Source organism: Lepidochelys olivacea (genome assembly GCF_965140295.1).
Source record: "Lepidochelys olivacea isolate rLepOli2 genome assembly, chromosome: 1".
Classification (NCBI taxonomy): Eukaryota; Metazoa; Chordata; order Testudines; family Cheloniidae; genus Lepidochelys; species Lepidochelys olivacea.
This window is the reverse complement of record NC_140411.1, coordinates 140537623-140563474: the sequence shown is the minus strand read 5'-3', so window position 1 is coordinate 140563474 and position 25852 is coordinate 140537623. Positions and strand designations below refer to the sequence as shown.

General features: G+C 39.8%; 1 protein-coding gene across 5 annotated transcripts in view; it reads right to left on the bottom strand.

Moving 5' to 3' along the window:
- Positions 1-6414: 6414 nt before the first annotated feature.
- The window catches only part of BEND2 (BEN domain containing 2), a 35088-nt gene continuing 15650 nt past the window's right edge, over positions 6415-25852 (bottom strand). For 2 of the 5 annotated variants that reach the window (XM_084623110.1, XM_084623114.1), the window contains exons 3-12: positions 25617-25771; positions 22823-22894; positions 22544-22618; positions 20386-20490; positions 16260-16785; positions 14460-14660; positions 13396-13517; positions 11466-11682; positions 8943-9146; positions 6416-8468 (exon numbers count right to left, since the gene is read on the bottom strand). In XM_084623110.1, the coding sequence (XP_084479236.1) occupies positions 8233-8468; positions 8943-9146; positions 11466-11682; positions 13396-13517; positions 14460-14660; positions 16260-16785; positions 20386-20490; positions 22544-22618; positions 22823-22894; positions 25617-25771 (1913 nt within the window). In that variant the 3' untranslated portion in view covers positions 6416-8232. Of the gene's footprint in view, positions 8469-8942; positions 9147-11465; positions 11683-13395; positions 13518-14459; positions 14661-16259; positions 16786-20385; positions 20491-22543; positions 22619-22822; positions 22895-25616; positions 25772-25852 lie in introns of all 5 variants that reach the window. The other 3 variants (XM_084623111.1, XM_084623112.1, XM_084623113.1) reach the window with 3 other exon arrangements.

Here is a 25852-nt window from a genome sequence, read left to right as displayed (position 1 = left end):
TCTGGCCAGAGGCAAAACGCTTTCACCTGTAAAGGGTTAAGAAGCTAAGGTAACCTCGCTGGCACCTGACCCAAAATGACCAATGAGGAGACAAAATACTTTCAAATCGGGGGGGGGGGTGAGTAGGAGGGGGAAACAAAGGGTTCTCTCTGTCTGTGTGATGCTTTTGCCGGAAACAGATCAGGAATGCAGCCTTACAACTCCTGTAAAGTTAGTAAGTAATCTAGGTAGAAAATGCGTTAGATTTCCTTTTGTTTAATGGCTTGTAAAATAAGCTGTGCTGAAGGGAATGTATATTCCTGTTTTTGTGTCTTTTTGTAATTTAAGGTTTTGCCTAAAGGGATTCTCTATGTTTTAAATCTGCTTACCCTGTAAAGTATTTACCATCCTGATTTTACAAAGGTGATTTTTACCTTTTCTTTAAATAAAATTCTTCTTTTAAGAACCGGATTGTTTTTTCATTGTTCCTAAGATCCAAGGGTTTGGGTCTGTGTTCACCTGTACAAATTGGTGAGGATTTTATCAAGCCTTCCCCAGGAAAGGCGGTGTAAGGCTTGGGGGGATATTTTGGGGAAAGACGTCTCCAAGTGGTCTCTTTCCCTGTTCTTTGTTTAACACGCTTGGGGGTGGCAGCATACTGTCCAAGGACAAGGCAAAGTTTGTACCTTGGGGAAGTTTTTAACCTAAGCTGGTAAGAATAAGCTTAGGGGGTCTTTCATGCAGGTCCCCACATCTATACCCTAAAGTTCAGAGTGGGGAAGGAACCTTGACAGGGCCAGATAAACAAACAAACTTGCTCAAATTTGCCTCTTTGACCATAGAAATTTAACTTACATTGTGAGCTGCATGGGGCAGGGACTATCTCTATATGTTTGTACAGTGCATAGCAAACCTGGGTGAGGGTTCCTCCCACACAAATTAATTAAAAATAAATAAATAAATAAAGTAAAGAAAAACAAGGAGAGGAAGGGGAGAGAACACGCTAACTGTGAAATATTTCATGGGAGGCAGTGTGGTGTACTAGGTATGGCACTGGACTAAACTCAGGAGATCTGGACTCAATTCCAAGCTCTGTTACTGATCTGTTAAGTGACTTCATGCACTTTCCTCCCTGGGTCTCAGTTTCTCCATCTGTAAAATGGGAATAATAATACCAACCTCCTTTGTAAAGTACTTTGAGGTCTACTGAGGAGCATGGCGATACAGGAGCTAGGCATTGTTAGTATAAAGGTTTGTATGAGCTGCAGCCAGTATCCTGTCCCTAAATTACAGGCTGCAGAAGTGGTGCGCTTAGCATACTCCGTGTGATGTGTGACCCAACAGTCCTCCTGGTAATTGTGCTTTGTTCCTCAGCTTGGGAGAAAGGGACAGGGGCCAAGTAACTAAGCCAACATTACAGACAGACAGACAGACAGACAAACAAACAGTGTTAACTTCTTGGGCCACAACTGCTACTAGAAAATTAATGATCAGCAGGTTTTCAAAGCCCATGGTATTAGAACAGGAATAATAAATACCAAAATAGACAAAATGCATCTGTCTTTTTGCTACCACATAGAATCCTCTTAATTGAGAAACCCTGATTGATGAACAGGAAAATATCTGGGTGAAATGGCTGTCCTGATTAAGGGCCTCACCTGCATGCTACAGGCCAGGGTTGTGAGACTGCAACATTGGGGCACCTGTAGAGCATGGTGCTTTGTTATGGTCTATCCAAGTGAAGATAGTTGAGGGAAGTAGGCGACTTCTACCTAATGGGCCAGTAACAACATTGTGCCGAGAATACATCACGAGACACGGAACTGATTATGAAACACAGTTTCATGATAACTTCTAGAAGCACGTCTGTGACAGGCCCTCATGGCTGCCCTTTATTATCAATCTCTCCTGGTGTCTGCTCTTTAGCACACTTTTTACGGCAATACATACTGCAGGTGGCATGAAGATCTTGAAATAATTGTAATTCCCAATCCAATTTCCACTGACTTCAAAAGGAGTTGAGGGTGGTCAGCATCTCACAGGAAGCACTATGCAACATACGGGTTGCCCATTTGCATATGGAGAATTGCACATAAAATGCAGGTCCTCTCTGAAAAGTAAGAACTATTAAAATGGACTACTTGTGTGATGAAACGCCATAGGGTTAGGCCTACTCAGTGCTAGCCGTCTCCTCTGCACTTATTTTGTCCAACCTCAGTAGCCTGCAGGGCCAAACCTTAGGAGGAAACAAATTAAAGTAACAGTCTGGATTCCTGTAGACAATAAGGGTTTCTTCACCTTGAAATGCTATAGCAGTGCCATTGTAGTGCCTCAGTAAAGACACTATCCACCTCCCCAAGAGATAATAACTAGGTCAACAGAAAAATTCTTCCATTGACCTAGTGCTGTTTATCCTGGGAGGTTGTCTGGCTTAACCTCCATTGCTCAGGGGTGTGGATTTTTCCCTGAGTGATGTAGCTATGCTGATGTAACTTCCCGGTATCAACTGCCTTGTAGGCTTTGTCTAGACTAGGGTTTAAAGGTAGGATGTTAGCATATGTTAACGTGTTAAAAAAAAAAAAACAACACACCCAATATCTAGTCTAGACAATGCATACCACCTGGAGCCTAGGCTTTAACTTTTAACCAGCTTAGCACATATTAGACATATACACTGCCTTGTTTGCACTGGAGAGACAAGGTGGGTAAGGTAGTATCTTTTATTGGACCAACTACACTAAAAGAAAAAGAGACTGCTCCACTAGACTTTTCAGACTGTTAGTTACCACGTGTTAAAACCACACCATTTCATTGTAGTCCACGCGAAGCTTCAATTAAATATACTATTGCACTGAATTCATTAACTAGAATAAAAAAGGATACTATTTCTTTAGTACTGTACCTTTTCATCTGTAGTTGGCAACTTCTGTGTCCACAGACAGGAGCTTAGAGAATTTCATGCCTCGTTAAAAAAAAAAAAACAACAAAAAAACCCACACCTTTCCTTCGGCACTGGCCCAATACCTTCTCATTGTGAGCACAATTCTGAAGTCTTTACTGTGGCAAAACTCTTACATTTTCTTACCAGAAATGATTTATGAGAAAACATCCCACATAATTACAAAAATGTTCAAAATGACCACTTGCTCCAAACAGCTGACTGAAAGCCTGATTCAATGCCCATTGGATGCCAGCTAAAAGACTCTCACTGACTTTTCTAGGGCCTGATCCAATACCCTTTTCTTTTTTCAGCATATATGCCGGGTGTTGCTTCAGCATGTAGTCAAGATATTTCAGCAAGTCACTTTTCAGAAATGGATTTCCAGATTTATATGTAATTATTTTAATAAACAAACTATTTGTATCTCTATAATGTTATCAAAACCCCAGATTAAAAAAGAGACAAACATTTCGCTAATGTTTTCAAATTGCAAAATGTCAACAACAACCAACGACAACATCATCATCATTTTTGGAATTAGGTCATTTTTCAGGTTAAAAAAAAATAAATGGAAAATGTTTCACCAACTCTATCCAAGAGGTGTCAAGCTGAGCATTTGAAATCTGTATTTCAGATAAAAATGAAACTCACAATACTGCATGTTTATTGTGAAAATGCTTAATATTATCCTTTAAACATGGAACTTATTTAGGCCCTTGCTTGATGGTGCTGTAAGCACTTCTAATCTGATGGTCTCATGTCTTTCTAGAAAATCCTACAGTGTGAAAGGGAACACAAAATAGTAAATATGATCATACTTAACCTTGTATTTAAATGACCAAAATGATTTTAAAGTGACGTTATAAGCAAGTTTCAAATAAAATTAATGGTTAAGCTTCTAATCAAACTCACAACAAAAAGAGCATTTAAAGTCAGCAGTTTCAGTGATTACACCAGGGAAGTACAAAGTGACTGTTACATCAAAGAACTCTCATCAACACAAGCCAGCAATAAAAATGTGCAAAATATTGTATCCATACTATATCCCATTCTGAACTCCTCCTCTGACCAAACTAACCAAACAAATGCTAAGGGAGAACATGCACTAGCCCCAAAATAAAGAAAATCCAAACCTATATGAGACACAAGCAACTTACTCACCTTTGAAGACTCAGTGACCTTAACAGTTGCCACTGCAAAGTACAATTGGAACAGCTTTTGAAGGTTATCTACACAATTGGTAAAAACAGATGTACACCAAAGTGAATAGTACTGCATGGGAAATTATCTTTGCCCAATCAAAATTGTGTGGTTTTAAATTTCAAAGTTAAATTCACCACTGAAGGCTCATCTTGCTTTAGAAATAGAACATAACATATTACTGCATTCTTGCTAGATCCACTCAGAATGTAGACTCTACCCCCCTTTTTGATAATCAGTCCAGTTCTTAACAGAGATGTAACTGCAATGATGCTTTTTTATTACAAAGATCACAAAATCCACCATCACAATTAGCACCCTGGTTGGTGGTCCCAGAAGTGCCAAGGACAGAATGGGTATAGAGAATTAATGCAATCCAAGCCCAGATTCCTCCAGCATTAAACCTAGTGCCTTGATTTTGCTATATTCCCTTATCTTCTATATATGGACACCATCGTTTACTGCATCTATAAGAAAATAACCTATGATCCCTTGTTTCATTTGCATTTAATTAATTCAGTAACTAAAAAGTTGTTAGCATATAACATTGGTTTTCTAGAATCTGTATGTATTGACATAAATTGTATCGTTATATTCATTTCAGGAACTTATTTTAGATTTTTCTTTTGACACATTGATATTATTGTTCTAAGGAACGAGTTATGCCTACTACAGCTGAGTCTGCCCACAAGCTGGATATTTTCAACACATGCCTTGAAACTTGCATAACTGAATGCGACCAACTGCCGTGGAATTCCAGCCCCCAACTGCTCTCCAAAACACATGTACATCCCTGCAATGGAGGACAGGAAGAGTCAGAATTAGATCATTTGACGGGGGCCCCATCAGCACACAGATCTCGTCCTCCTTCCATAGCACAATCCTCCCCAATCTCCCTCCGAGAGACCTTAGTGGGGTTGCTGTGCATGGGGAGGTGGATGTGTTATGCTCATTGGTTTTCCTCTTCCTCCCTCTCTCGCACCCACCCACGCATCGTTGGCAACGTGGTGGGAGATCCTAGAGGCTGTGGTGAGGAGGAATGTGTCTGGCAACTGACCTACAGCGAAGCTGTTCTGCCTGGGAGCTGGAGGAAGGCACCCAACATTCTGCTCTGGAGACAGACCGCCTCCATGCGAATGGCTGTGACCTCCCACAGAACCCCCAAGATCTAAGAATGCTGAGGAAGACCCCTCCCCCCACTCCTTCTGTGAATCCCACAGGAACAATATCTTGGAAACGGAGGGAATACTTGTGGAGATGTTCTTGCTCCTGCCCCAGGTTTCTTTGTGAGAGTGGTGATCTGGAAATTAATGCTGAAGGGCTGTTCTGCCGGCCCTACACAAAATTTCCTTTAAGGTCCATAGTTTGAGCTGGGACTAAAGGATCAGGCCCCATATTTGTTGGGATACTTACTTTTGTATTATTGTATTTTGTAGAATCAATCTTAAGCTGTAAATTCATTCTAGACTGTTTCAGATAAAGAGTTCTTTTCATTCTCATTGTACCATACGGGCAAAACCCAGGTTTCATGGCTAAACTTGGATGTTCTTCAAACTTACGTTTTCTTTTTTCATGGATATGAAAACTGGACTGCATTAAAATGTGAAAAAACTATACTCGCCATCATTCACACGTCTGCAATGGATGCATCAACAAGAGTTTTAGTTTTCTAAACGTTACAGTTACTAAGCAGACATGCAGTGGCCTCTGGACTTAAATTGTGTCAGTTGCCCATTAAGTCTGATGTATAAAGATGTTGAAACTAGATTCAAGGTGCTCGTTTCAGAACTAGATTCTGGAATCATGTCAGAATAAGATCTTGTCTACACAAGAAAGTCACACCAGTTTAAATTAATTCCTGAATTGATTTAGTTAGACTGGTGCAAGCGCCTTTGCAGACATGCTTATTTCAGTTTATGATGGTTTTTTTAGGTTAACAGATTCCTAATCGACCTAAGCTAACCCCAAACAAGTACAAGAGTTTGCTCTGGCTTAACTAAATCAGTTTAAGTTACCCCTCTAGTCAACCCATTGCAACTTCCTCATGTAGACGACATGTTATCTGGTTACTTATGATTTTGATAGCCAAAATAATCAGTTTTTTATAACAACATGTGCAGAAGCAGCCAGCTAATCTTAGGCAAAAACTCTTCCCAAAGCCCATGTCTCTGACAGGAGACGAAAAAACCCCTTTCTAGGTAAAACTACCCTTCAACCATGGTCCCCAAACAAGAAATACCAGTATTGAATACAAATTCAGTCAGTAAAGGAGCAAATATATTCTAGTTTTATTTGTAAAATATTCTTTCCTAAGGGCAAAATACATTTTACAAAAGTTAGCAAAAATTGGTACAATTATGAGGAAACTATTACTATTTTTTGTTCAGTTATTTGGGTCTCTTCAGAATGGAAGATAGAAGTACACATCACATTGACAGAATTCAGTGCTAGTTAGCTAAGTCCATAAATATGCCATCCTGACATTTACATCTGAGGATGACAGTGGAAAAATTCTCTACAAATACTGAAGAAAAAAAATTTAAGCATTTTTGGTATTTTTCTGAGTTTTGTAACTGGAAATACCTACAGACTAGATTCTAAAACTGTTGGTATTTTGCAAGGAGGATCCTAAAGAAGAATAATGATAGTATGTCAGTCATAAACAAGAACAACTCTATTTCAAATGTTAATTTGAGGACTAAACAACAACAGCATAAAATCTATAGTGAAAATAAATCCATTCAAATGATTCATTTAAGCCTAAATGTATATACAGTCATGTAAAAAGTGGAAGGAAAGTTATTTTCTATTCATATAGAGTATTTAGTATGACTATTAGAGTCAAGTAATTTCCAAAATAAGATGCTTTATTAACATATGTATAAAATCTTATGGTGGAGGGAGGAAAAAGGGAACATATGTAACTATTTTTGAGGGACAAAGCTCCAGCAATCCTGACTATCTTGGAGACAAACAATGTCTGAAAAGAGAGTCTGCATTTTCACCTTTCAGGGTTTGACTTTGTAGGGTTAGGATGTCAAATGCTTCTAACTACTAACAATCCACAAAAAACAGAGCAAATATGCTTGATAGTTCACACAAACTGCCCAGAAACCTAAAAGCTGTGACTATTATAGGTAAGTCTGGATAGGTATAACAATTGTCATCTTAATCATGACTCAGGATATACAGAGCTAAAGCATGAGTCTCTTTAGCTTGAGCTAAAGGACCAATGGCTTGATGCTATGCACAATGAAGCCTATGGAAAGCCTTCCATTGACTTCATTGGTCCATCAGGACCCAAGTTCTCTAGCTGGAAGCTCAAACATACTCCTATCCTCGGTGGATTAGACACAGAGGGGGACATGTAACAAACACGGAACAGTGGGTTACATTGGTATGGTATGGTATATGTTGATTATCCTTTCAGAAGGATATATTTTGTATTTTACATTGCGTAAAAGAGAACCAGAATATATATACAAAAATATTCTTTCTTAATATTCATTCCAGACAAGAGCCAACCATCGGGAAGAGGAAAAATATTACTTACCAGCAATTGTATTTGTTGTAGTTGCCCTCATCTTCCCTTATCCTACAACAAAATCTCTGCTGTAGGATGGGAGAAAAAAACGAAATGTCTGACAACTCAAAGTGGTGCAATACCAATCACACTCTCCTTTCTATGTTATAAGTTTTTTCAATTATATTATCCAGCTGTTAGAACAACTTCCCCTCCCCAAACATAACAAGCTTGACCCAGCTAGACTTTTGAATCCTTATTGTTTTGTTCAGAGGGACAATCATTTTCTCTTTCCTGTTCTGTGCAGTGGACTTCCTCAAGGCAAAATGCTCTCTTCTGGGGCCAGTACTTTACTGAAAGTAGGTGCTTGTCAGACAAGTGCCCATCATGCAACCTACCATGAATGGAGTAAGGCATCAGTGCCAGTGGCTCAAGAAGGGAGGGACCCCAGGTCTTCCACCATTTTGGCCTTGTGGAGTATATTATATAGTGCTGGGGACAACCCAAAAAGATTGGCTTCTGTATAGTATTTTGAACAACCTACAGCATGACTGCAGCTAGATGTCAGATGGTTGTAAGACATAGCTTTTTAGTCTGTAAGGTTGATAGTGTCACTTTCATACGGCTTTACTGAAGTAGGGCTTTGCGGAGGACTCTTTTCACTTGATGGTAGTGTAGCCAAGACCTTCTTTCGGACTCCAATTGCAGCCTTCTTATGGTCATGTCTAAGACTGCGGATTGTACTGTTTATGGCAGCCACACATGCTTTCCAATCATATCCAGTTTCCTTTAGATCAAAGGATGGGTAGTTCTCTTGAAGAAAGTCTAAAAGATAAAACAACCAGACAAGTAGGGCATCATCATCAATTATGTATGCAAGCTCTGTTTTGCTTGAATGTTTTATTTGGACACAACTGGGCCAAAACAAGTATTGAGAAGTGCATTCTCCCAGTACGGAATATAGTCAAGCACACCATTAAGTTACAAGGGTCAAAGCTAGAGTGATGATGAAGTCTATTTTTAAAAAGTTATTGGAAAAGCTGAAATACAGAAAAGTGACTAGATGGCCTAGGGAGATAATATGTGAACAGGGTTTGTTTGTTTTGTTTTTTAATCTTGCATAGATCAGGAGTTGAGGTAAAAATATATCCCCCCTCCATTCCTCCCACTAGTTGTGCCTCTAATCTCATGGCAGTTTCACATAATGTTTTGGAAGCTGCATGATTGATTATGGATACAAGGTTAGTAATTTTTATTTATTTCCAGCCCATCTTTTGAAGAGAGTTTAGCTGTGCATACCTCTGAGAGCATTGATTCTGTTGCAGTCCAGTGGACACATGCCACGTTCCAGATTACCATACACATTGCTCTTCACCAATATATCTTCTGTGAAGAGATGGCGAATCAGATAGCGAGCTGACAACTCTGGCCGAGACTTCCCCTTGGCTACATAAATAACTGAGAAGGGCAACTGAACGTTGCGCCATGGACTCCCAAGATGTTCTAGAGAGGGAGTTGGAGAGATAAATATTTTATTTTCATTGAGAAATGTTGTTTTCCATGCTTTCAAGGGACCACATTATACTAGAAAGGTAGAAGACAATTTTTTCCCCCTATACTACTTGTTTGGAAAGGCCAGAAGAAATAACTTAACATATACATATACATAGCATCTTTCATCCTGAAAGATCTCAAACCACTTGACAAACTATACAAGATATGTGCACACTCATGAAATGAATCACTGTAGTTAGAACTAAAATTCAGCAGCTCTGGGATGGAATAATGATAGCTAGCTAGGCAGACAACCAGTGTGCAACATACTGAATGTGGAGGAGAGGAAGAAAAAAATTTAGCCAAGGACATGAAGCAAGCCCTGGTCTTACAAAAAGCATCATGGGATCCTCAGAGATCAAGGTCCTGTCTGTGTGACCCTTACAGTTGCTCCTTGAAGAGCTTTGCATGCAGTAATGCAGAAAACTCTCCATGTATCTAAATGATTGCAATAATGCAGGTGGAACCTTGGATTCGGGAACACTAGGTATTTTAAACACAATGGCTTATTTTGCAAGGCACCCCAAGCAGCCCAAAAAATTATTTCAAATATATATTTGCTCTGCTGTATTGTAGCATAACAGAGCCTTTGTTATGCTTTCAGAAATGCTAGTTATGCAACTTGACTTGCTTCAGGACTGCTTCCTGTACTGTGTTATTTCATCTATAAAAATAAATAAATAGTCCTTCCAAGAAATAAAAGCAGTGCTGCTTTCTGATAGTATTCAAACTTTGTGGGTGGAGAATGAAAATAGTATGAACATTCTTCTATATTACTCTGAAACTACTTCATCCAATGAAGAAGCGAGCCACACACTGAATAAAAGGTACATTATATTGTGACAAAGTTCCTCCTCTGCCTCTGCGGGTCCTGCGCTTATTGGCGGATTTGCTTGCCTCAGAGGTTCACAGCAGCCCTCAGTTTGGCCACTCTTGCTAGTGGCTCAAACCTGCCATCCACTCAGCTAACCTCATCACTGGCCAGCATGGGGGAAACGGAGAACAATCCCTGCAGTTGGGGACAGGGCAGATCCCTTTCCAATTTAGATCTTCCCTTCTGGTGTTTCTCACAGACCATGTCAACTCCTCCTGTGTCTGATCAGGAGTTGGAGGGATGAAGGGGGAACCCGGGCCCACCCTCTACACCGGGTTCCAGCTACAACTCTCTGGGCTACTTCCCCATTGCCTTCCCCCCAGCACCTTCTTTATCCACACTGCAGGATCTTCCTCCTAAAGCCTGATCACACTTGAACCCCTACTAACTGATGGAAGGTCCTTTTTAAACCAGGTGTCCTGATTAGCCTGCCTGCCATAATTGAATCTAGAAAGTTCTTAATTGGCTCTGGGTGTCTTGATTAGCTTGCCTGTCTTAACTGGTTGCTGGTCCTGATTGCTCTAGGGCAGCCCCTGCTCTGGTCACTCAGGGAAAAGAAAACTGTTCATCCAGTGGCCAATATATTTGCCTTCTACCAGACTCCTGTATCACACTGGTCTGGGTCTGTCACAATATGTAGCAAAAGAAGAGTCAATTACGAGGCCTGTTGAGTAAGAGGGTCCTGCCACCTCTTTTGTGGGCTGCTCAAGCCCTATACAAGTCCCACCCAACCAGTTGTCTCCCAGGGAGCTGGCCACAGAGAATTTCCCCCAGAGATCTCTATAGCCCTTTTACTGTTGCATTTATAAACTGTGCACTGTTACTAATGGAAGAAAATAAAACAAGTTTTAAGGCTGCTTTTGGGATTATTTGGAAATTGTCAAAGTTTAGCACAGTGAAAGATCTGCCTGTCAGATTAGGATATAGAAAATTTCTCTGCCTCTTTAATATGCCAAGCTGCCTTGAAACATCTATTATTTCTCATGTAAAGTGGGAAAATAGAGTAATAATGCATGAACTCTTGAAATGCTAGATGGACTAGTTCACAGATGAGATCGCCAATCTAATTATTCAGAAAAAAAGTGCAAATGTGTTTGTGATAAGGACATGGGTGGAGGAGAACACAGGTGGTCTGTTGCCAGAGTGTGTTTGCCATGAGGGGACATACTACCTATACTGAGGGATTGTCTTGGGAAAAATGGAAAGCAGTCCTGTAGGTCAGTAAACCCATTTACCATTGTGTGGGATTCAAGGCACTGTATATCACAAATGATTTCACTTACCTGTACTTAAACTAGCGCAGTAGTTTTGGAATCTTAACATCTACTACTTCTCAATCAATTGTATAAAATGCAATTTGTGTTAACCCAGAAGATGAAAGTCTCCTAACTTACCCATTGGTTCCAAAGACTGTAGTTTATTGGATGAAGGTGCATGGAACATCTCAGGGACTTTATCCCATGTGGTATTCTGAAGTCTGTTTGTTGTTGAGCTGGTCATTTTCTGAGAGGATTGAGAATTGACTTCACTATCTTCCCCATTATAGTTTAAATCCACACAAATGGATGTGTCTGGAGTGTCAGCAGGTTTCTCCTTCCCTTCAGTAGTCTCCTGAAACACACAAATGGAGTTAACACATGCTTTGGGAGAAGTCTACCAGTTTTCCAGTTAAGTGTGTCAAATGATTTCTACATTATTAGGAATTAGATTCCCCAAATTTGAGAAATTGTTAACCATACGTTTCAACCACAAGAGCCACATGTCAGCCACTTGTTGAGGTCCTTGTGTAATGAGGCACTTTGGAAGCTGAGTTGCATGGATTTTCCAGGTGTTCTTGGGGTGAAATACCAGTGTGATGCAAAGGGGCTGGAAATATATGACCAGATATGTGAAGGCCTATAAGAATATACAGTGGAGGTACAGTCTTGGGGAAGCATAATCTAGATACGCTGAAGACCCAAGGATTGCAAGGTAGAGAGGAAAAATAAATAAAGTGAGAAATGCTGGAGGTCATGCCAGAGATACTTTGGGTGGAACTGTGACTATTATCTGTGAACAGTAGGAAGACAGATGACATCCCTGGTTTGAACTAAAGAGGCCAGAAGAACTATAGTGTAGGTAGAGTAGTTCTGATCCTTTTATTGCACCCAACACAAATCTCAGAGATATTACTTGCCAGGGAAACCTTTATAGCTAGTTAACAACTGCAGCATTGAATTCTGCACATCAAAATAACAGTTTAACTTGTAAGACACCTTTCCAACACTGTTTTGAGCCCCTAGCTATTGCAAAACAGTACAGGATATGAGAGTGAAATAATTGTCAAGGCTTCTGGGAAAGGATCCTGCTGTACACTTTTTTAGAGTAACAGAAGACATTGCTGAAGTCAGTGCAGATTGTTTTGGAAGGACACTGATTAAAGGGGTTTGATAGATGGGGATAAGAAGTGAGCTTTCATTCAATTTGCAATAATGTTAATAGACTATAAATAAATTAATTGGTAAATAAATTCCAGTGACATGAAGACAGTTTACTGTCCATCAATAGGTTAAGATAAATTTGTGTGTCCCTAATAGTAGTGGTAAGATAAACAAAAGGGTAAAACATTTTCCATTAGTTTAACCAAACAAGGGCACTTGCAAATGGTTTTATTTAAATAGTTTAATACTGAAAAATGTAAGAAATAAAATACTTATTCGTAACAGTTCTTATACAGTAATTTTTGCTAAAGGTTTTTTTTTGTTTTTGTTTTTATCTTTATTTAAGTAAATATTCCTGCATGACCATTAAAAGTGTATTTGAGTTGATCCTTAATGAAGAGCTCTTAAAAATAAATTCTAACAAGGGATAATCTGCATTATTGATAGAAGTCGGGGGAGTGGCATAGCTAGTTATACAGGACCCCTATTCTGCAAAGATTTATGCATGTTCTTAAAGGGTTAGATGACTGGGAATAATTCAGATCACACAGGTCTTCTAATAACTAGCTACGTAAACTTTGGTAAGATTGGTAACTATTCTACAAAATTACTACAAGTTGCAACAAATTTTACTATCTATAGGCAAATATTACAAAATCCTAAAATGAAAATACAGTATGTGTGTGTGTCTTTTGTTAATACTGTAAAATATAAAAATGCTGACACTGTTCCACACATACCATTGTGACTGGAGTCAGTGGAGCTGTGCTGAACCACGACAAAATAAGTCCCGAAGAGTCTTAAATTATGGGGCTCAAGTGGTGAGGTACTTACTTATACATCTAATTCTACAAGAAACCATTTACTCTCTCATTAATAACTATTAAACCTGGAGATGACTTACTGGGTTTATTTTGGTTTCACAGCGTAAGCAGCGGATCATGGCATTGACGTTTGTGATGCAGGTTTTCCAGTCTCTTCCATATTCACTCAGGTCATAATTTGGGAAATGAGCTGCAAGAAATTCTGCACACAAAATGTAGGAAGTCTTTTAAACTATGTGATAATAAAGAAGCACTAAAAAGATCTTTAGTCAAATAAGAGAACACAATGAGATAAATTTCAAGTGCTTACCAAGGTTGTGAATGAGTTTTAGATTTTAGCTTATATTAAGGAAATGTATGGTAGACTGGTACTTTTTCAAGACAGGCACAGTAAAACTTCTGCATCTCATTACAAAAATGAGATGCATCAGAAAAGTTTCCCTGTACCTGATGCTGAATAATGAAAATGCTCCTTATTTCTTAGTAGATACACGGAAATTGTCAAACAAACTACCTATCAATAGAGACGACAGGACAAGCAAACGGGCTAACATATATCATTCATATGAACTATGGTTTGCTTTCTGCCAAGACAGAATAAATGAATGCCTGATTTGTGAGTCTTACAAAAACGAGTAGCTAGTGCGTACGTAGGTGGGCGCATGTGGGTTTGGGGCTGGGAAGGGCATTTCTCAAAATGTTGCCACCCTTACCACTTTTCAAAAAAAAGGAAGAAATGGAGGGTTAGGAGAAAAATGCTGACATGTCCATTAACTTGTGTCCTATGTGTGTTATGGCCTCATAATACAAAATGAATATGATCAGCTCTGATTAATGAGAAAAATATGAAATTAGAGTCATCAGAGAAACTACCATACATATTGAAAGAGTTTACACTGAGCATTTGAGGGTAAATGTTAAGGTAGATAATAGTTGAGGGTAAATGAGGGTAGATAAAAGTTCCCCACAGAACCCAAAGGTGCACAGTTGAGCAATATTCACTACCAGGTAATGTAATAGTTGCTGGATAACAAGTCACAAAAAGGCAGATTGAAGAACACAATGCAAGGTTCATAATTTAAGAATTCAAGAAAACTGCTAAAGGAAGAAAAGTGAACTCTGTATGTTTTGTAAGTTAGCATACCTCTAACTGCAGCAACCTTATTAGGATCCAAAGTTCTGCGCCCCCGTGCACTGACACCCATAATGCTACACAGCAATGTTTCCTTGGGGAACAAGACACGGACTAGGTAACGTGCTGCATACTTCGGTTTGGTCTTTTGTCGGGCTTTCATCAAATAGTTTCCAAGAACCTTTACATTTCTCTTTGGGTCACCAACATATTCTTTGTAAAGCAAAAACATTTTTTAAAAGATTAGCACAAATCTGTTAAAAGAAGGAGCTCTTCCCCAAACCAATTTCTCTCTTTACCTTTATCACATAGTAAATTCATATTTCCTAACCTTTCATTACCAAAACTAGATCTACTATATATTCTCTATCTTTGCACTTACAGGAGACGCAGAAATAGCTTCAGTCAGTATCTTCAGACGGAATTAGCATTCTTAGCTCACTCATATCAAGCACCCAAAATTGATTAAATAATAGTAATAGCATTTTTTAAAAGCATTTAAATGCGTACGAGACAAAATTTTCAGAATGACCTACTACGTGCAGATACTTGATTTTCAAGGAAACATCTCACAAAGGTATTGGGTGTGAGTGTCCATTTTATTAGGTGTGCACAAGCAGAAGTTGAGGCACCTTTGAACACTTTACCCATTATTTATATTACTCTTCACTCACAGATTCACTTATTTTTTAAACTCCAAAAAAATGTCCCCTTCCGCATGACTCAGCGTATATATGTACATCATGAAGGGACTTAACATCTGCCTGTGTCATGTGTGCTTACCTAGAACATAAGAACAGCCCTACTGGGTCAGACCAAGGGTCCATCTAGCCCAGTATCCTGTCTTCCGACAGTGGCCAGTGCCAGGTGCCCCAGAGGGAATGAACAGAACAGGTAATCATCAAGTGATCCATCCCCTGTCACTCATTCCCAGACTCTTATGGTGAAATGGTTCATGGAGCTCTTTTTGGTGATCCACAGAATTAAACATTTTAGAAAAATAAGTACTGGAGCATTTGGGGGGTCGGGGAAAGGGGGTCGGGTCTCTCTTACAAAACAGTCCACAGAATGAAAATATTAGAGAACCTCTGCCTTATCCCATTCAAGAATTAGCATTCCTTACACACAAAACAATTAAGCTGCTTTCTCAAATGCAGAACCTACTGTAAGTTATGTTCCACACCTTGCTTTATAGACGACATATTCTTTATAGAATTATCGTCAGTATTCATTATATATGAGAATATTTAGTTTTCACATGAAAGCATTACCAAGGAAATCCTTAGATTTAGAGAAACTCTAATATGCTGCACTTCCATTGTAATGGCTGCTGAGATTTTACTGATGCATATTGGCTTGCAGGGAGTCCTAGCTGTTCTGTACCATTGGCAGCATGAAAAAAAAACTTTTATCAGTAGGACAATGAAAGAAGAAGAGGGCTCATTCTTAATGCAATCCTGAAGCATAATATCTGCTGTAAACTAAGATTTGTTAAAGTGCCCAAGTTATTCTGCACATCAGAATAATCAGTAACATGTAAGAATCAATTGAGTATTTGTGTTAGTACAGTGTACATACTAACTTTTTGAATATTTGACTTCAAGTGTTAAAGTGACTTCCTGTATATCATGCACACCCAATAGCTTTATTCAGAAAGCTTTAAATATTAATCCACTTTTAAAATGCAAAAGGAGAAAGTCAGCTCTGCTCATTTATTTTTGTTAAAGAAAAAAATTGAGCGCCTTATACATGCATTTTATTCACTGTAATTTTCCACTCTACTATACTGAGCATATGTGACTTGTAACTCACCAAAACTAGGATTGATAGAGACAGAAGAAGATGGCAGTTCTTTACTAATATTCGCACTTCCCGGTGAGGCCCGGTAATTCATCATCATGGTGTTTCTCCCCAAACTGGTTTCAGATGGAGTTGGCATCACCGACGACACCATTGGGGAACCCACTGCTGAAGGTGCAACATTGGTGGTGCTTTCCATGACTGTGGTTACGAGATTTGGTTGTGGAGGAAGGTCAGGGATCCTGTTAGCCACTGTGTATGGTGGATGCAGTGAGTGAGTGGAGACTATAGTGGGTAGGGGTGGGCTTTGCCTAAGCACAGGTTGTTGCGATTCAAGTTGAAGAGTTTGTTGAACCGGTTTTATTGCAGAGTTGGCCTGGAGATGGCTCTTTTGTAGCCTAACCCTCATTGATGGGCTATGCCCTGCTTGTCCCGCGGAAGAGATATGAAGACTTGACTCTCTTTCCATTGGTTTCTGTACTCTAATTTTTCCATGGGATAAATGATTGGAACTTCTGTATGTAAATCCAATGGGCCTCTGCAAATGTGATACGAAAACAATAATTAAGGTAAAAATTGCACAAATCTGTTTTGTTTTTTTCCTTCATGAACGAGAGATTAGATCTCATCCTAAGCATTTAGCATTAACTATAGTCTTTTCATAAAGATAGCTCTGACCTCTTGACCATGAATCTAACTACTGCATGTTTTTCGGTCTCTACCTTCACTCGTTTCCACAGTCCAGACACCAACATAGCATTATTCTCTTGTGTTTGCATCCTGATTCTAAAGTTCTTCCCAATCACCTGCTAGCATAACAATCCTTCAAGAGCTAAATAAATAGCTGAGGAACAGACTGTACATATTAGTAGTTGATAATGGGCATAGTTTTGTACAATATTTGCTGAAAAATTCATCAGTTGGTGTCACCGACCTGCTGAGCTATAAGTTGATGCTCCTGCTGCTGCATTAAAGGCAAAACATTTGGTTTTGCACTTTTTATTTTGGTTGGTTTCTTTACAATAAAGTAGGCCAGAACAGTTTTGTTTTGTCTCAGCTGGACACTCTTTTATCTGTTTGATGCATTAGAAGTGCAGGTCCTATTTCGGCTGGAAGATGTCATGATGACTGGAAATGATTTGTGAAGTGATGACATTAAGGCAGTAGTGGGCAACCTGCGGTCCATCAGGGTAATCTGCTGGCGGGCTGTGAGACAGTTTGTTTACATTGGACTGTCCACAGGCACGGCTGCCCGCAGCTTCCAGTGGCCGCGGTTCACCATTCCTGGCCAATGGGAGCTGTGGGAAGTAGCACGGGCCACAGGGACGTGCTGGCCACCTCTTTCCACAGCTCCTATTGGCTGGGACCGACGAACTGTGGCCACTGGGAGCTGTGGGCGGCCATGCCAATGTAAACAAACTGTCTCACCGCCCGCCCCTGATGGGCTGCAGTTTGCCCACCACTGCATTAAGGGAATAAAACTGGAGCAATTGAAAGAAATAATAGGTGTTACTAAAAATGCTTTAGTTTCAATTAACAACATTTTGGAGAAAGAATGCCTTTGTGAAACTATTAAACAACAACAGTTATGGAATAAGCGCTAAAAATATACATTCTCTAAGACACCCAACAACTCTTCCAGCAAAAACAGGGGAGGTCAGAAATGACAACAATGATTTGTGGCCTGGACAACAGGCCATGTTTTACTATCAGAGACTAAAGGAGCTCAATCTAATTTGTTTATTATTAAGGAGAAGTTTAAGAGACAACTTGATCATGGCCTAAAATTACCTACCCATGGAGAAGCTATCTGAAACTAGAGGATTCTTTAGTTTAAAAGTTGAAGTCAGTAAAGTTCAAACTGAAAATAAATGTAATTTTTAACCAAAAAAATAATTAACTATTGGAACAGATGATACAGGGATGTGATATGTGTTCCATCACTTGAAGTCTTTAAATCAAGACTAAAGCCCAGATCCACAAAGGGACTTAAGCACCTAAGCCCCAGATTTAGATGCCTAAGTCCCAGTTTTAGGCAGCACTGCAATCCACAAAACTCCCCTTCACTGCCACCTAACCCTGTGGGTGCCTACACTCACCTCAGCACCTAAATTTCCAGATAAAAGTTTCCCAGGGGCCTATGTTTCTGGGTGTGCACACTGCTGCCTCACACTACGTGTCCAGATGTCTATTTCTTATCTAATCCCAGTGTGACGCATGAAGCAGAGGAGGACATCATCTATCTTCCCTGCAGGACCTGGTCTGGTAGGCATGCTCTGAGCACACCTAGTAGATCAGGACTGATTCAATATCCAGGAGGAGGAGGAGGAGGAGGAAGAGAAAGTGGTGGTACCCACTTTATAACTTTTAGCACAGTAATTACAGCACTCAGCCAGGATAGGGGAGACCTAGATTCAATTCTCCCCCTCTCTGCCAGAGGGGGAGTGTAATGGGGTGTACAAGCCCCCCCACACTGGAAAGAACAGGGCTAAAGCGCTACTCTGGGCCCAGCCAGCCTTGCCCCAGGATACTCACAATGTCTGCACAAGCTAGAGGAGGAAGTTAAAAAAGGAGCAGAGTAGCTCAGCGGCAAGCAGATAATGGAAGTGAGCTGCCTGCGCCCTTGGAAAGAAGCACCACAGGAGCTCTTGCTGCCTGAGGCATGGTGATAGTGGCCTGACCAAGCGTATAAAGAAGGGACCTTTGACTCTCTGAAGGCAGAGACTTTATTTGTGTTTTAGCTATTTACTTTACCCTGTAGGAAAAGAGGGACAGGTAGGAAGTATCCAGGGAGTCAGCCGCATAGCACCCTAAGGTGTAGGACTTAGCTGGCTACCATTGGGCCCTGGATCAGAGCCCAGTAGAGAGAGTAGACCAAGGCTTCCCCTACCAACTCCTAAAGTGGGACGACTATGGAAGTCTGTCCCTTTGCAGAGAACCTAACTGGGGGAAGACAGTGAAGGTACAAAGGTCCAGACCACAAGACTACAGGGGAAGCCCTGAATCCCTCACTGAATTCTGAAGACTTCCCCATTATTGGACCCTTGATACATAACCCAAAAGGAGTGAACTGAAAGTGTGACCTGGCTGGAGAGTTGAGTCACTAAAAGGACAGACTGCTGCAGGGTGGAGCTGTATTAAGAAAGGGGTCTTCCTCTTGGGCCTCCAACTTGCCACACCCCTGCACAGTCACTAGGCAGCACTGGTGGTGAGTGTTCCCCTTCCCAGAGAGAAGGGATTTGAACAGGAGTCTTCCAGCTCTCAGGAGAGTGCTCTAACCACTGAGATATTCTGATTTGGGCTTTTCTCAGTCTCCTCTATTGATACTGTTCTACTGTGTATAAACAATGCAATAGCTATTGGAGCAGGGAGACTTCACCCTCAGTCTCCCACCTCCCCGGTGGGTGTGCTAAACCACTGGACTTAACTCTCTGGTCCAATGACTCTGTATTTATCCAAAGCGCCACAGCTTCAACAGGACAGATGGAGGGAGCCCCACATTAGAATATCCTATAGCTCAGGAATTAGAACACTCTTCTAAGAGGGCTGGGAGATCCCTGTTCAAATCCTCTCCCTCAGGCAGATGGGGGAATTGAAAGAGGGTCTCCCACATGAGTTCTATAACCACTGGTCTAAAAAGTATAAGATGGGTGGACCACCACCTCCTGCCATCTCCCTCCATTTGTATGGAGTAAGACTGGCCCCTCACTCATTCCTTCAAGAAATGGTTTCATAGATTCCAAGGCCAAAAGGGACCACTCATCCAGTCTGACCTCCTATATAACAGAGACATAGAACTTCCCCAAAATAATTCCAAAGCATAGCTTTTAGAAAAACATCCCATCTTGATTTAAAAATTGTCCAACATGGAAAATCCATCACAACCCTTAGCCACACTCTCAGGCCACCAAAAAATTTGTCCTGAGAACCCCTGACCTAGCCTACTAAATTGACTCTGGCTGCTACTACACCGATAGAGGACTGAGCTCACGAATGCCAAGTAGTATATAATAACCTGCCTCTAATGGATGCTAAATCCACTTCTGACGACAGTGGAAGGTAAGGAGAGAGTTTAACCCTCTAATTTCTACTCATGCTTGAAAAGGGACTCTGAACATTTCAGATCTTTAATACTCACAGGTTTGAGGAGCAATGGCTTCATCCGGGTGTGTTGCATTTCTGAAACCTTTCGATGAAGCAGATCAAATTTCTTATCCAACTTCTGAATGGCATCATACATGGCCTGGCAATAAATGTGAAGTTAATGGAATTTTTCTACTTTTAGAGGAAAAGTAAATAAAAAGCACTACATTTAAATTTGACAAAAGCAAGGAAGTCTCATTAAGGTTGAAGTTCCTTCCTTAAGTCTAAACTTTGCAACAGTTCAGTGGATAATAAATACGCTTCGTAAAGTGAATTATAGGCTGATTTACTTATGCACCACAAGGAAAAATAACCACAGGCTAATTTCAAGCTTGAAAAAGCATGCTTCTTTTGGAAGATCTAATTTCAGGGAAAGACTTACTCTTGCTGTTTTAACATCCTGCTGCACATGACCGGAATTGAACGGTTGTTCTTCCTACTGAGCCCAATATACAGCTGATTTTTATCTAATATAATGGTGCATTTTATTTCACATTGAAGAGATATCAAGCAAACTCAGAAGTAGACAAGTGGCACAAGAAGAATTATTATGTGTTATCTGAAGAGTCATACTACCTTTAAATCATAGGCTTAACACTACTTTATGGGTAGTTAGAGACCTTTAAAAATAGAATTATCTATTTCCAAATACGTGGCTGAGATACTGATAAATAGCTCATGAGGTATTGATTTCTACATCACTGATGGGAAATATACCTTGGAGGAATCTGTATTCCAAAGTAAGATGACAAGTGTAGGTGCTCCAGAGAGCAACAGTTTCAGCTCCAAGCCTCAAAATGATTATAATGCTGAAATCAATTGCATACCCATTGATTACACTCAAGGGAAAAAAAACACAAACAGAATTTGAAAAACACTTGGTTGGTTGAAAGTAGCCAGAACATTTTGGCTGATTTTCAGTCTTTTTTCAAGCTCAGAAATTTGAGTCTCCCACAGATTTAAAAATTGACTTTGCCTTACTTGGAGAATCCGATATGAAAGTTTTAAAGTAACAGTACTGTAAAGACCCTAAAGACCCCAACATGTCATAGATATAAGAGCCATGTAAATCAAACTGGCGTTCAAAGGCCAACAGCTGTCCATACATACAAACTTAGGAAAATCACACACCTGAACAATTTTGTCTACTATTATTACTAGTAACACAGAAGGTTACTGAACTAAATGAGTAGAGAGGAAACAAGTTGTGTTTTCAGAGTATATGATCAGTAGCACTGTTTCCAAAGCACAGTCAGTTTCTGCTGCATTTTGTGTAGTTCTATCACACAACAATTCGGGAGAGAAAGAAATTTTTAAAAAGAATAGAAAATGCGGCTATAAAACCAAATTTGAAAAATAAAATTAACTAGATTTGAAGTTGATGCTATTGCTTTAGTAACAATAGCCCTGCATAAATTGAGACTCCAAAGCACCATGAAATGCCTCAGCATAATAAGGTGCAATAAAAGCTTAAATTGTTGTGTATTAAAAGCAATGTACAATGGCCTAATCATGCAGCCCTGGTGCAAGCAGTAAGGCATACATGACATTAATTAACATTTAGCTGTAAATCACTCCAGAAGGAGATGCTCCCTAAAGGACAGAGGGCCAACCCATTACTTTAAGGAGTAGCCCTACTATAACTGGTCACCTGTATGAGTAAGATATTCATTTAGTTTTAACTTCACTGGTGCAGTTATTCAGCTTGCCAGTTACTACTTCAGATAACATAAGCAATAAATTCTCCTAATTCAGCCTGAATAACAAGATTCTGAATAAGGTAATATTCTAAAAGCAAACATCAGATGCCTTCAAAATCTATATGCCAAACATTTCCCATTACCTTGCAATTCCTTGAAGTAAATCAATGGACTCTGTATTACATATGTTGTATTACTACTGACCTTTGGAGACACTCTCAGGTTAATTACATTGTAAAAGGCTCAGTGGCTGCATATAAAAAAGTCAATCAAAAATAAGCAAAATGCATTTACAGTTAAGTCAAGTGAAGTTTATAGAAATGAACAACTGGGTGCAATAGAGTTGCAAATTGCTGTTATAGTGGCACATATACAGGGATAGAAACAGGACATAATTTTGCCTTGTTTTTTTGCAGAGGTTTATAAACTATTTCGAAGATAAAAATGAGGTACCTGACAATAGTTGAGGACTTCCATAAGGGTTTTCTGCTGATCTCCTGTGTAGGATGCTTCAGAGACAACACTTCCCTGTTTCATTTCAAAATAAAGAAGCTAAGCTGAAACTTAAAATCATAATGCTTTGCAGCCAGAAACATATACAGAGAAACACCGAGCTTTAGGATCTCATATCATGTTAAAAAAACAAACAAAACTGTTTTTGTAATGAACCCCCAAAGCAACAGTCATTACCAACAAAAAAAGCAATAAAAAAAAATAAATAAAAAGACTTACACATTCATAATCTGGTTCATATTCATAAATAACGCTTCCACCATCTTCATATTCTGTTTCCCTGGATCTTATCTGGAAAAAAAATATTTGGAAACATGTAAAATTAGGAGCAATCACAGAATACAAGGCATAAAACAGTCTAGATGAGGGATTCTCAATCTTTTCTTTCTGAGGCCCCCCCAATATGCTATAAAAACTCCACGACCCAGCTATGCCACAGCTATATGCTTTTCTGCATATAAAAATTTGGGCCAGCGTTAGGGGGTAGCAAGAAGGCAATAGCCCAGTGCCCCATGCCACAGGGGGCCCTGTAAAACTAAATTGCTCAGGATTCAGCTTCTGCCTAAGGTCAGACCGAGTGGGGCTTAGAGCCCCAGGCTTCAGCACCATGCAACGGGGCTTCGGCTTTCTGCCCTGGGCCCAAGCAAGTGTAATGCTGGCCCTGCTTGGCAGATCCCCTGAAACCGGCTGGCGGCCCCCCAGGGGCTCCCAGACCCCTGCTTGAGAACCACTGGTCTAGATGACCTATATATTTTTCTGGAACCCAAGGCACTGGCTTCATATATTAAGTATAGCAACTAATGAGGAGGATGTTTTCAAACACCGCAGATTAATATAGATTTGTTCTAGTATTAGTCACATTGTAACTGTGACATAAGTTTTCAAGTCAGTTTTCCTTTACAGGGATTACAAATATATATACATATCCATGTACATTTTACTGACACTTGAGTTTATTAATAAGTAAAGAAACAAAATCCACATTTTTCACATCTTGTAAGGTTTACTTGCTGCATGTCTCTCAGCAAGGACAAAGCTACCCAATTTCACTTTTGTTTGTAGTCAGTTACTAGTCAATATCACTTTCAATTACTCATGTACTAAAACAATGGAGAAGTGTTTAGGCTGCAGGGAATGGTTATTTAAAAAATTCACTGCAATTTAAAAAAAAAACAAAAAAAACAAACCTGAAATCTTTCCACTGACTGTTTCACAAAAAGCTTATTTTTTTACAACTAAGGCCTTGCCACTATGTAAACAGATTTAACTTATATCAGTTTTGAAACAGATTTAGTTAGAACCAGTGCAAAACCATGTTAGATGTTCTTATTTTGGTATCTCTTAAAACTGTTCTTATCTCAATTTAAATAGTTCTGATCAATTTAGTGAATTATTTGTATTTTGGTAAACCCTAGAAGCCAGGGCCCCATTGTGCTAGACAATGTACAAACATCTGTCAGGTTTAATATCAATTTAAGAATGTCTGCAAAGCCTTTTGTAATGGTTTAAATGAGTCAATTTAAAAGTCAAACATTTGTTTAAATCAGTGCAACTTTGCTTGCAGACAAGTCTTTATATGTTGGGGTAAACCTGATCTGACACTGGGTGTCCTTGTACTCCTGAAACATTAACGTTCTTTGGCATGGCTCTTGGAGCAGTCACTATTGCTATGCAAGGATGTGGCTGGAGAGTTAAAGGGTGGCCTTTCCCATAGGAATGTAGGGCTCCATGAATGTTTTCAGAACAGAATGCTACTTACGATAGCTAGGAGCAGGCTCTAGGTTATGTGATGCTAAAGTGGATGTAAAAAGTTAAAAATAAAGATCTTTTGTTTAGCACAAGCTCTTCTTTCATTAATGTGAAGAACAAAACAGCCAGGGCCTGGTCTCTTCTTCAGGAAAGACCATTTTAAGTAAAATAGCAGACACAACAAAACATACAGGTAACAAAAGAGCCCATGGGAAGTGCCTCTTTAGAAGCTAGGGGAAAGAGGTATGTGTACACTGTTATTAAAAACCTGTGGCTGGCCCATACCAACTGACTTGGGCTCTAGGACTCTGTGAGGTGGAAGGATCCCAGGGCTTAGGCTGTAGCCTAAGCCTGAACACCTACCCTGCAATTAAACAGCCCTGCAGCCTGAGCCCTTTGAGCCCAAATCAGCTGGCACAGGCCAGCTGCCAGTTTTTAATTGCAGTGTACACATGCCCATAGTGTCCCTTGTTATATGAAAATTTCCTGTAGACAGGAATCAACAGTGCCACCCGGTGGAGAAAGAGACTTAAAAAATTAAAATAAAGATGCTCATTTTACATGTAAGATGTGAGAAGCCCTTCTTGTCCAGCATAAACTATTTTGCATTTGATTTTTTTTTTAATTACACCAAATTTCTGTCACACTACTCAAATGAAAAACTATATAATGTGTAATATTGGCAGAGTTCAAATATAATCTGGCGCCCTGTTTTAGTACTGACAAGACCACTTTGTTGATATTTAAAATGTAAACTTTTTTTTTTATGTTCTTCAGCTGGCCATTAAAGTATAGCTCTGTGCTATGAGCCAAGTTCTGCCCACAGATATGCATCAATGTGCGAGATGCATGGTCTATTTTTGGACATAGTTTGCCCAATAATTTGCCCATCAGTAACAGGTAAGGAACGATGATTGGTATCATTCCATCTCGAAACCTGTGGGAAAGGAAGGAAGCGTCCCTAATGTATCCTACTTTTTAGAAGAATATGAGTTTGCATGTCAAAGGTTTGCTTGCAGGACCAATCCTTAGAGTGTCAGCTTTTCAGGAAAGGAGCGGTCTCTTCCTCTGCGCATGTACAATGCCTACCAATATGGGGCTCCAACCCTTATAAAAGCTTCTTGACACTACCGTAATACAAACAATAATAATCCACAAAAGGGGGAAGTATATAAGACAATTCTCTCACATGAGAACTGGAATTGCTAATAGCAGTGCAATTTGCCTGACAAAGCAGAGCAAGCGTTTGTTTAGATACACATACCATGCTATTTCTCACCAGAGAGGGGGTAAGTCGTCGTCTTTTATGCAAAAAAACATACTCCATTTCTTCTGGGTTCTGACCATCTCTCTGCACACCTGCAGAATGGCTCATCTGTGACACCACTGGCTCACTCAGTACTGACAAACCTTCCCCTCCTACAAAAGCCAAAGTTAAAAGAAAGCATGTTAGAAAACTTCTCCCACTGAATTGACATGAACTGTTTCAGGGAAATTCTA